Genomic DNA, 12,053 nt, shown 5'->3' with positions numbered 1-12,053 from the left:
CGTGTAGCTGGCCGTGTAGCGACAAATCCTGGAAAATGCAGGAATAGCTACAGGGTAATCAATGCGGATTTATATGTGACCGCTGTGGTCGCAGATACTGTGCTAGTCACATGCCGGCGTAGAGCGCTGCTGGGAAATGCTAATGCTGCTCACAAGATAAGACGTAACACATCGCATCTGTATTTATCAGTGATTTATTAACTAAAATGCTAATGCCGTTTCACCCCTATAAATAAGGTCCGTGTTTTAGTTCTTCTGGCCCCTCGAAGTCCCCCCCGCCCCCACCCAAACATAATTAGAAAACCTGCATTTTCTGTATTTCTGAGAATTTGATTAATCTAACAATCTAACAGCAAAAATCCTAAAAGAGCATGTTTGCTCAAGCGAGAATTAAATATAATTAAATTCAATAACTGGTGCTGTGAACAGTAATCAAGAAAGGCTAAAAGTTTACCAATTTTGCAAACTTAATCGCACGCACACAGAGGACGTGATCCAAAGCATGCAGACTATAACTAATCTAATATCTTCTCCCACAGAATAAATAAATGGGCATTTGCATGTGTGCAAGAGCCAACTCACTCTATCACTTCTGTTATTCGTCCTGCCAGCAAGCGTACATCACATCGTTATTGTAACAACATGCGCCATGCCGGAGTGCCATCTAGTGGTAGAACGATGTAAAACAAGTTACCAATAAAATCCAGACTGTTACCCAGCGAAGTTACTTCATGATTTTGGATATTTCACTGGAGTTAAATATATAACTAAATAGCTAAAAACTTTCAGTATTATCCCTTTACAAGACATCAATCAATGTAGGAACAAACACTGACACAGACAATATGTCACATTTTTTTTGTAGAGTAGTAAGGGTCAAGCTTATCAATAGCGAAAAGCCGCAACAAGCTGCTTCGATGAAGACTGACACTTCCATTAGGAGCCCCTGGCTAAGCCCAAGTTTGGTAGAACCTAAAAGAGCGGACTGACGGAGTCACTGATGCCATGTGACACATGACCTCTTATTTCTCATGGATAAAAGTACAAGGGATCCTGCCTTGTTTTTCCAAAGCAAACTGCTCTATCTGTTAACGTCCTACCACATGCCGACCAAACCTTCAATCTGCAAAAGGCATCTCAGACCAAAGCAAAAAAATCATTCATTTTCAACCATGCATGTAACAAGTAAGTCGCAAGCAATGCGACACTGTAACAGTAATAAGAAAATAGTAGTATTTACAGAGGGACACACTGACATGGCACAGCGACAAAGGTGAAGACCTTCATATAAAACCCAGAATTCTGTTCACGAACACCAAAGCTAGCAATCGAAACGCGAAAGACAGAAAGGCAGAACGAAAGAAAGAACGAACGAAAGAAAAGACCAAACATCCTCCACACTGTTGTGAATCATCGTGAAAATGTCGCAATACATTTCCCATAATAATCCCCGTGGGCTAGTGCGTAACAAACTGAGGCTTAACCCCGCTTGAATCGCGGTGCCGCATTTCTTTTGAATAAAAATGCAAATTTGTGGAGCCGCGTGCTGCTTCTGGCCTCTGAATGATTAGGTGAATGGAGCCGCCCCAATTATCACAGCAACGGGAGGCTACAGCTGTTGAGAGACGCGCCGAAAGGGAGACGACTGAACACAAAGGATGATTACAGCCCAGAGTGGGCGGTTTGGCACCTTTTCCTGAGGAGCCTCGAGTGCTGCTGGACTGAACGCCGGAGAGAATGAGCGTGAGCAATGAAGGATGAGGCCCCGCGCAGAACAGCACTTAACCCCAAATCCGTCTCCAGCACTTCACGCTAAACACAAACAATCATACTGATATTCAAATAGCTTTATTTCACCTTGGGGGATACAGAAAGGTAGTGTTCTGTAGCTGTTTTCCTGAAGTCACAACTACAAGCAAGTCCCTCTACTTCACTAAAATACAGGGCCCCCTAATTAGGAAGTTCGGACAACTATATTCAACGTGACACTTAATTGGAATTACTAGTAAATTAGTAAATATCTAGCTGTATAATGTAATAGCCTGGCAAAATGTCCTACATTTAAGCCAATAACAACACAGCACATAAATGAAGGCTTACATAGACCTAAGTGAACATTCGAGAAATATGGTACTCACCCATCCATCCATTCATTTTCCAAACCGCTTATCCTACTGGGTCTCGGAGGGTCTGGAGCCTATCTCAGAAGCAATGGGCATGAGGCAGGGAACAACCCAGGATGGGGGGCCAGCCCATCGCAGGGCACACTCACATACCATTCACTCACACATGCACACCTATGGGCAATTTAGCAAGTCCAATCAGCATCAGCATTGTTTGGGAAACCGGAGTACCTGGAGGAAACCCCACGACAACATGGGGAGAACATGGGGAGAACATGCAAACTCCACACACATGTGAACCAGGCGGAGACTTGAACCCGGGTCCCAGAGGTGTGAGGCAACAGTGCTAACCACTGCACCACCATGCCGCCCCCTATGGTACTCACAACAATCCTAATAATACTCATTACATTCATTAAACCCTGTGACAAATATACTGCCTGCTGCTCACATTACATATTTATCCACTGATTTGGGTTATAAGTATTATTAGAACAGTGACCAAGTACGCAGATATAGGACGGACATTAATCCTGCATTGAAACAACTCTGCCGCACATCGTGTTGAAAATGGTCAGATATGTTAGAAAGGCCCAAAGAGAGAAGTGCAAATGCTGCTGTTTGTGCCCTGCTGGTGCCACGTTTGGTACCGCAACAAGAGGCTGGGGCATTAGCTTTTTCAGTTCTGTTCCCATATACCTGGAGCGGGGGCAGGTGAGTCGGGGGGAAAGGCATAGTCTGTACCAAAAGGCAGAATCGTCCAGGCCTTCAATTTAAAAAAATTGCATTTTTTTATTATTATTATTGCTCTGTTGTTGAAAATGTCAATGCTAAAATTACAAACCTTAAAAAAATTGCAAAAATGTAATTCACTCAATATGAAAAAGCAAAACGGGGAAGACAAAAGCTTTCCTTATGAAACCTTATTTTGAGGTGAGGTAAAGAAAACTTTATGGCAAACTTAAATTTAAAATTAACCAGGCACGGTACATTGTTGTGAAATTAGATTCCGAATCTTTATCCCCTTATGGAAAGCGTAGCTGTTTACTGGAGAAGTAAATGGCTGTCAGAAAGCGCCACCCAGTGGATGTAAAGAAAAGTTCTCAAAACTAGCCTTCAAAACGCAGAACCAAAAAAATACACAATAAAAAAAACTTTACAAAAGAAAACCAAAAAAAAAACTGACTTTTTATTACTTAACATCTTGTTGTCGTTTCATTGGTAAACAAATTGATGAACATGTTCCCCTTCAAAAAAATCATTGTTGAAAAAGGTAAATATTTCATATACAAAAGTGCAAACGTACTGAAACACAAATTAAACCGCAATTATGTGTTGTCAGACAGTATAAATTATGTTGCATATGTTAAGTTATTCTCGTTTTTGATTAATGAAAATTCTCATACAATTATTTTACACAGTTTCTGAATGCCTATTTTTTCTGCTGTACAGGCAAATGACATCAAAACAGATTCTACAATACTCTAAAATACTATGGTAGCCAATTTCATAGTGCATACTGAACATAAAGTGCTTTTAAGATGCTTTTAATGTTGTAATGGGCCAAAAAAGATGGGGGAAACAATAGCAAACACTGAAATTCGGAACATAAGCAGAAATATTTCTTTAAATAACCAAACATTGTAAACAAATGTCACATGGAAACAAAAACATACAATAAATGCATGTTGATGAAACAGACAAAATAAAGGTGTGATTCATTCGTTGAGTCCTACGGGAAACTGCGAACACTAGGCCTACTCACAACGTCCCGGATTAAAGCCAAATGTCTGCAGCGTTTCTGCAATCCACATATTAACCGAAAAATTAGGAATCCTCTGAAATGCAGAGCTTTGGGTTTGTTGCATGTTTGTTCACACTGAATCAATATTTGATTCTAAACCAAAGCTGGACCAATATCTTTTCTTTTTTTGGCAGAACTGAAAGCACAAATATTCGGGCACATCTGTAATACGTATTAGCCTTCAAAAAAAAAACCTGCCACAAGAAATGGATGCGGGGGGGAGAAAAAAACTTCTAGTTATGTAAGAGACTTGGAGTAACTTGTTTAATGCAAATTAGCAATACCCACCGTTCACACAAGTTCCAAGAGCAATTCAATAATGTGCAAATAAAACATTTAAGAGGACCATTCATGCTCTCCGTTGCTGGCATTTAAAAAATACAATACAAATATATATGTATATATATAATCCTACATGTTAGCATTTTAACTTCAGTGCAGCCATTACCAACAGTCGCTTGCATAGTTTGGTGCATGCATCAGCAGTATCATGCAAAATTGCTTCCATAAATCTTTAAACTGCATTTCTTTTCTGTATTAGTCAGTGCATTGACAAGCTGTTTGCTCCTCCTAAACATGAAAGCCAACAAAAAGGGGGCACAATAGCTGTAATGGTATTTTCATCCAACTCGACAAAATGGACAATGGCAGAAAGCGCTTGCAAAAGCTGTCCACGGTGCAAAGGCGCACCAGAGTCGGCACGGAGGTGCCGTAACGCAGCGTCCGGTCCGCTACCTTGAGCTGAAGCATGTAGATGCCTTTTGTAGGAAATCGGTCCGATGCAGAAAGCCACTGGCAGCATTGACAGCGAACGCAAAGCGAGAAGTGATCGTGGGTAAAAGGGCAACATTTCACAGTACCGCTCATTCACACACAAAAAAAGTAAATCGATGTTTCAAGCCAATCAGTCTTTGTAAGTGCTGCACTCAAAAAAAAGAACACTGACGAAACTTAATTATGACTAACAATTATATACATCGATCAAAAGACAGAATGCATTGTCTTTTTTTTGGAAATTGGGTTTTTGATTATTAGAAAACTTGAGATATTGTACACCTGTGTGAGAACTATAAACCAGGATTAGCGTTACTGGGATTAAAAGAAAAAGGAAAATAAACGGAAATAAGGCATGGCAGACAAGAGCAGCGCCGGCTGAATGTGAGGAGTCACGCAAAGTTGAAACACGTCCATCCCTCCTGCCTCTCTCAATAATTCCCAAGGGATTCTGGCCATAACTACAGTACTGCCAGGAGGTCATTATAATGGTGCCCAGCTCGCGAACTTTACGCACCCCCACTCGGGCCCTGATAGAAGAAAACAGATTCAGCCGACGGCATCCTGAGTTCCTGCCCTTTCGGCTCCACTGGCAGAATAAAGATCGCTATGAGCTCACGCCTGTCAAAACTTTGAGGGTGGGGGGGTCACGCCTAACATGTCAGAACATATACCGCCCCCCCCGTTATCCTTCCTCAACAGCCAATCGAGAGGATGGATGAGATGGGCTGCCCTGATTAAGCCAATTGCCACTGAGCAACTCACCCGCACGTCGGCAAAAAGCATCACATGCATCAGATATATACATATTACATACATATATATATCTGCATGAACATACAAGAACTGCAAGGAGAGTTTACCCACCTGATTTAGAGTAACAGGAGGTGGGAGATCGTAAAAAAACAAAATCGAGGATTAAAAAAGCATTAATATCTTATTAGTTTTATTACAATCCTTATAAATTCAGTTAAATATAAAGTGTAAGCATAGAATTTCTTTACAGCTGCGGGTATATAAACTGAAAATTTAGCATATATAACCATTATAAACAATACCGCAACAATCTGAAACAGATTAAGGGACAACGTCCTGACAGGTAATCATAAATTAAATTATGTTCTCCCATTCAAACATCCCACACAGTACGTCTGATTAATTAAAGACTGACTGTGTTATTCATAAAAATTCTTTTGGACCTGCAGTCAACAGCAGAACTTTCCGGAAAGGCCGTGTCTCGTCCACACGTATGGATTGCGCGATATGGATATCAGCTAAATGCCACACTAATAAACGGAATAAGGGACTTCCAACAGGCCCAATTAATTGGAATGAAAGGTCATTCTACTGTCAGGAAAATTATTCTCATTTTTCCAGTAAGATAAGTCATGGAGGATGGCTCAAACCCGCCTGTTTATTAACAGCGGTTATCCTGTCGACAATAAAAATATAAAATTCAGTAGCTGCTCAGTGCATACAGTCCCTCATACAATCTGAGCCAATTTCCTTTTATAGACGACGCTATTTTTTATAAAACACTTGGTTTTTAGGCAATACAGTGTTTAGCCAATAATTACAGTTTTGATGAAATTACGTAACGTTTCTAAAGTGCACTGAAAAGCCTCACCAATAACAAAATAAGTCACTGTGAAATATTGCCCTTGAAACAGCACAAGGTTTCACTTTCTCCAGCCTCTGTAAAACCCTCACGATCAACTGATGCAGATGTCACCTGAAATCACCTCTTAAATGCTTTATGTATATTACAGTTACTGTGCCGTTATGCACACATGCCATTCAACACCAACCAGAAGTTAGTACCGGTGAATCTTTAGTATTTAGTTCTGTTTACAATAATATACCCTTTGCACCAGATCTATTATAACCAGATCAATTCTTTTGGTTTGTTTAATTAATAGAAAGGCGCTTTAATAATTTATATGTTATCTCTAGGAAAGAAAAATATACTGTGTATATATTAGGCACAACAAAAAATGTTTTATCACAGGGGAGAAAAAAATTAACCGCAAATCAAAATTTTAGTGAGGTTTCTGTGTTGCTCGTGCTGGAGATTGTGTGCTGGAAGAAAGATTTCTGGAGGATCCTGTCTTATCGGCTGGCTTTCTGCCACTTCCAAGAGACTGAGTCGTCTCGGACATGGAAGACTTCGATTTGCCAGCAGATAGTACAGAGTTTCTGACAGGTGTGCAAGTCTTAAATGACTCCTTGCCCGGCTGGGGCTCTGGCGCCATCTGCTGGCCAGTCTTACCTGACCCCTCTCCCGCCCCTGCTGTACCGTTCTTAATCTCAGGACTCGACTTAGCCGTCCCGTCAGAGACCTTCTTGGCCAGGATGGCGGTCTTGCCGAAATCTGCCGATCGGCGGGTTTCCTTTTGCCGCAGGGCTGACTTGAAGAAGGACAGGCCCTTATCCTCCGACTTACTGTTCCTGCGAAGGTCCCTGGAGGAGACGCTGGAGGATCGGAGGCTGGTAACGGAGGAGCTGCTGCTGGAGCTCCTTACTGTCCTGCCTTCGGGCCGCCTGCCATCAGAGCTGTGCGCCAGGGAGGTGCGGGCGGCGCAGCCAGGCCGGGAGGCCGCCCCACCTAGCTTCTCAGCGGAGGTGCTGGCCCTCGTTAAGTCCTGACTGGCGCTTCTTTCCGCCAGCCTACTCCGCCCAGAGGCCGAGCTTCTCTCAGCGCCCGATGAAATCTTCCTGCGCGTGGGTGAGGGCGAGGCCGACGACTGAGGGGTGGAGGAGAGACGCTGCCTGTGTTGGGATGCGGCTGACAGTACGGCCTCCTGACCATGAGAGGGCTCCTTCTTGGCGGGTGTTCCGGAAGATGCTTTCCCGGTCTTGCTGGAGTTATTCTTGTCTTTGGAGCTGGGTGCCTTGGTGGAGCTCCTGATATGGGGGCTGGAGGAGACCTGGGACGCTGGCGAGTTCTGAGCAGAAGATGCGGTGTGTCGTCTTCTCGAGCTTTTTTCGGACTCCACCGCAGCCTTGCAGGAGCTTCTCTTAGCCGTCGTGCCCTCAGACTTTGGCACGGAGCTGGATCGATGCTTCGGCTCCTTGGAGGCTGCGTGGTCCACAGGTGTGGCCTGATTGTGGATGTCAGGCTCAGCCTTGGAGCTCCTCTTGTCAGACTGAGATGGGGCTTTGCAGTAGGCCTCATCCAGAGACCTCTTCCCGCCGCCGTCGTCACTTATGGTACCGTCCATGACTGCAAGCGGCGCCTTGCCGCTGGAATGTCTCTCGTGCTTACTGTAGCTGCCAAAGCAGGACGTGGAGACCTTGTCATCGCCGGCCTCTCCTATCCTCTCCAATGTAGGGGATGAATGAGAATCTAGAGAAAACCGTGAAGGAGAATTGGACCTCATCTGGAGTTTAGCTGAGAGGGACCAGGATGGTTTGGTCCCATTCTCACTCACTGCCAGGGGGCTGGCAATGGATGATCTAGAAGACAAACTCTGCCGCTGGACACTCCTTACAAAGGGCCGGGTTGAGAATCCCCCTTAAAAGAAAGGACAAGAAGGTTTAAACTAATGCACTGATACGGGACTAGATAGATAGTTGAGATAAGAGGAAGGCATGCTTGTTCTCTTAACTCAGCATGGTAGCAGATCCTTTGTTAGCCAGACATTCTACAGGTTAGAAAGAATGCAGAAAAGGTAAAACAGAAAAAGATAGTTGACAACAAACACTTCACGGTCATCAGTCTTGACTCGTTAAGAGTTAGAATCATAATCTAAATCAGAAGGGTTAATAAGAGGAATAATGTTACTCAAAGCTTTACACCAAAAGACATTTTAATACGGTATAATAAGGAATTATACCACGGCTCCTTTGTCAGCAGTAACATTAAATCGGGCTACAATCCGCCTAGTTATGCAGCTTTCTGGAGATGTTGGGGATATGAATGGGAACGTTTGTTTCTAACCGTCGTCCTCGCTGCGCTCCCCGGCGAATTCCACCGACTCCGACAGCGAGATGAGCGAGGTGCGGCGGGAAGAGGCGGCGGACGCCACGCTGGGCTGCTTACTGCCCGGGAGCCTGTTCACCCAGTGCTCGCACAGGGAGGAGCTGGTGGAGCCTTGGGCCAGTAGGGGGCAGCAGAGGGGACGTGAAGAAAAACACACGAGAATGTCATGGTTCGTTGCTGTGTGATAAAGAGCCAAATAGGGAGGTTCCAAAGCTCAAACAAAGAGGTAGATAAATTTTCTCGGTACGGTTTGCATAATTTCTGCAAATCTAGTAATCCATTCAGGGCCTGTTCTCATCAAAAAAGCCCAAACAATGGAGAAGGTAAAACTCATCATTGTAAGCTTTCTCACTGGAACAAATGGACACGAATATATGATTTCGATAATCAGTCAGCATAGCTTTCTGTCAGATTCAGGGATTAAAAACACGGACACCTTATCCTGCTGTTCAGCTATGAAAACGCAGAGAGCTTGTCTCTCCCAAGACGACGCACACCTGCCACCGAGCTATTAGCTGACCAGGACGGGATGGTGGCCCTCCTTTGGTAGAACAGGATGTAGGCCATCTCCTTACAGACGTCCTCGTCAGGGATAAGCTGGACGTCACTGTCGTCGAAGCAGTACCACTGTCCATCGATGGAGTTCTTACAATATGCTAAAAAATACAAGAAAGCGAAATATTTATGATTTTATTTTCCAGAATCAGTGTTAGAATTAGACAATACAGAGCGGAGAGGTTTTATCCACTTAAGGAAAACCTAGAAAAATACATGAATTACTTAGTGCACACGGTGGTAGGCAGATATATATTTAACACATTTAATCTTACTACTCAATTTTCAGACCCTGTTATACACCACAACACCTACTGTTTGAATGAAAAAAAAAACAGACTTTAAGGCCAATGAGTTTATCCTAACCCAGAAGCATATATACGTCACCTGTATAGTGCCCTCCCTGCATGGTGCCGTGATGGTTACACACTGCATACAGGTCGTAGAGGTAGTCTTCCGGGTCACGGCCATAGGGCCGTCGCCAAGGTGACCAGTGTGAGGGCAGACTCCAGCTGCTCTGGCTCCGTTTAACCATGTGAGGAGCCATGTCCATCCCCACCAGAGGGAACTTCACCATGTTCTGGATCTTCATCCTCCGGTCCCGGTCCTGGAAGGAGATCGACAAACAGTCGTGAAGGATGAGGCAGACCCAAGCGCCAGAAATCTGCACCATCTCAGGCACCTGCAGATTCCACACTTACATTTCAATAGTGACACTTTAAATTGTGCTATCGGCCATCCCTACTTGTGCTCCATCACACACCCAGACATATATACAGGTGAGAGCAAGCTTGGGGGTCGCAGTGCAGGGTCAGCTGGCATGCAGCATCGCTGGAGTAATTGGAGGTTAAGGGCTTTGCTCAAGGGCCCATCGGTGGCATCATTCTGTCAGCCACAGGATTTGAACCAGCGACCTTCCGATCACAGGCACATAGTCCGAACCCATACACCACCCTAATTCACAGTCCCGAAGTCTTTACACTGTTTTGAATAATAAAAAATGAAGCTAAATTCTGGGGCAGAATGACGACCTACTCTGGAAGCAGAAGTCTCATGAATAATCCAGCACCGTCTGACAGTGGGTGCTCCGGTCCCTACCTGACGGAAGCGCTTGAGGTGTAATATGAGAATGTCCGGCAAGGTCCAGAGGCTGAGCTTGATGCTGCCCTGCTGGAGCTGCTTGCAGTGGGGACAGCGCCAGGCGTCGTCGGGGGCGAGCTGTAACACGGACACCAATTCGTCTCCAGCCGCAGAGCACGCACACTGGCACGTGCTAAGAGCACGGCCTAACCGAGGTCAAACCCAAGCTCTCAGCTAACCAGCTTAATGCAATTCGCAATTACTTATGATAACTGCTAAAAAAAGGTTCACTTGATTCAAAGCAGGTCTGAGGTTTTAATACTGAAATGTTGGTTATAGTCTGGTATCTTTTTCGTATGAAAATTTAATTATCACAATTTCCATCAGAATATACAGCGTCTTTGAATGTACAAAAGGACGTTAATCAGTTGCTGATATAACTTTCCCAAGAAATAACTGCCTGCATATCTTGGATTAAACCTGAGGATTAATGAACCTGATTATCTAATAATTTAACAAATCAATTGTGTCTGCTGGAGCTACTGACATTATTTAATACTTTATCAGTGCCCTAAATTCAAAATTGTAAATTATAATTGGATTGAGGCTACCATTTAATGCTTGTTGTACTTCAAAATGAGAAGTTATTTATGAATGAGGTATTTCATTTGAGTTTCAGAGTTTCTGCATGTATTCTGCATGATTCAGGTAACACAAACTAAAAGTACTAACAAGTCTGCAAAGCTGATCAAAAACATACAAATTCCTTAATTAATGGAAAAAAAATGTATGTAGGTGTAAATGTATGACTTCAGGGAAACTGACATGCAACAACAGCGCCCCCTGCTGGCTGCTGGAGTTCGGCGCCTTCTCCAGCCGCCATATGAGTACACAGAGAGGGGACTGGGTACCTGCTCCTCTTTGGTGTACAGCTGGAAGCACTGCGCCAGGGTGCACACTTGGGGGTGGCTGTGCTGCTCCACCTGCAAACGCACGCTCTCCGCATCGGGGATGTACTCGTCCTCCGTGTGACCGAACAGGCTGCAGGGGGGGATGGGGGGGGCGTTAGGCTGGCAGCTTAATGCTTGGCATCGACGTGGGTGAAAATAATAGGCAAACAGCCCCTACACAAAATAATCACACTGGATTCATCACCTCCTAAATTCAGTTTCTCCTGCCCTGCACTAATGTAACCTCAAAAGATTCAATGTAATGTATTTTATTCATATTTAAAAGCAAAATTACCCCCAACTAAATAGCTGTGACTTGTCAGATAAACGTACAACCGCAGAAACAGGAACAAAATAAATAGATTAATTAATTAATATAAAAATCAGGGGATACTTCCAATAAAGGGCTAAAACTCTCGGATCACTGCCACTTACTAATCCTTGGTCTCTTTGTCCCATTCTACGACTATCTTGACGTGTGGGGGCCCCCCTGGGCCACAGGACTTGTAAACCCTGCAGAGAAAAGACAAGGCTGAAATATTGAAGGACAGACCCATGAAAAGAAGCTGGGAAGACTTCAGGAGTCTGGAGAAGAGTTTCTGTTAACATGGCAAACAGCAACTCTGCTTACCATAAAACCACTAATATAAGAGGCCAAGAAAAATATCAATGATGGCACAGTGTAATACGGTAAAGAAGAGAGAGGCAGTGCTGGGGTTTAGTGTCATGTTGACAGCTGGGGCATATGTTTCTGTGGGAAGCTCATGCAGCCCTTTCTAAGCATA

At 44.0% G+C, this 12,053-nt stretch overlaps 1 protein-coding gene across 3 annotated transcripts in view; it reads right to left on the bottom strand.

Moving 5' to 3' along the window:
- Nucleotides 1-2,890: 2,890 nt before the first annotated feature.
- LOC125741943 (ubiquitin carboxyl-terminal hydrolase 31-like) overlaps nucleotides 2,891-12,053 on the bottom strand; it is a 31,262-nt gene continuing 22,099 nt past the window's right edge. For 2 of the 3 annotated variants that reach the window (XM_049013496.1, XM_049013498.1), the window contains exons 10-17: nucleotides 11,704-11,781; nucleotides 11,230-11,359; nucleotides 10,337-10,456; nucleotides 9,626-9,845; nucleotides 9,181-9,339; nucleotides 8,642-8,794; nucleotides 8,310-8,345; nucleotides 2,891-8,215 (exon numbers count right to left, since the gene is read on the bottom strand). In XM_049013496.1, the coding sequence (XP_048869453.1) occupies nucleotides 6,741-8,215; nucleotides 8,310-8,345; nucleotides 8,642-8,794; nucleotides 9,181-9,339; nucleotides 9,626-9,845; nucleotides 10,337-10,456; nucleotides 11,230-11,359; nucleotides 11,704-11,781 (2,371 nt within the window). In that variant the 3' untranslated portion in view covers nucleotides 2,891-6,740. The remainder of the gene's footprint in view (nucleotides 8,216-8,309; nucleotides 8,346-8,641; nucleotides 8,795-9,180; nucleotides 9,340-9,625; nucleotides 9,846-10,336; nucleotides 10,457-11,229; nucleotides 11,360-11,703; nucleotides 11,782-12,053) is intronic. The other variant, XM_049013497.1, reaches the window with a different exon arrangement.

The sequence above is a fragment of the Brienomyrus brachyistius genome, chromosome 5 (genome assembly GCF_023856365.1).
Source record: "Brienomyrus brachyistius isolate T26 chromosome 5, BBRACH_0.4, whole genome shotgun sequence".
NCBI classification, from domain to species: Eukaryota; Metazoa; Chordata; class Actinopteri; order Osteoglossiformes; family Mormyridae; genus Brienomyrus; species Brienomyrus brachyistius.
The sequence above is the reverse complement of the archived record's forward strand: the minus strand, read 5'-3'. Positions and strand labels throughout refer to the sequence as shown.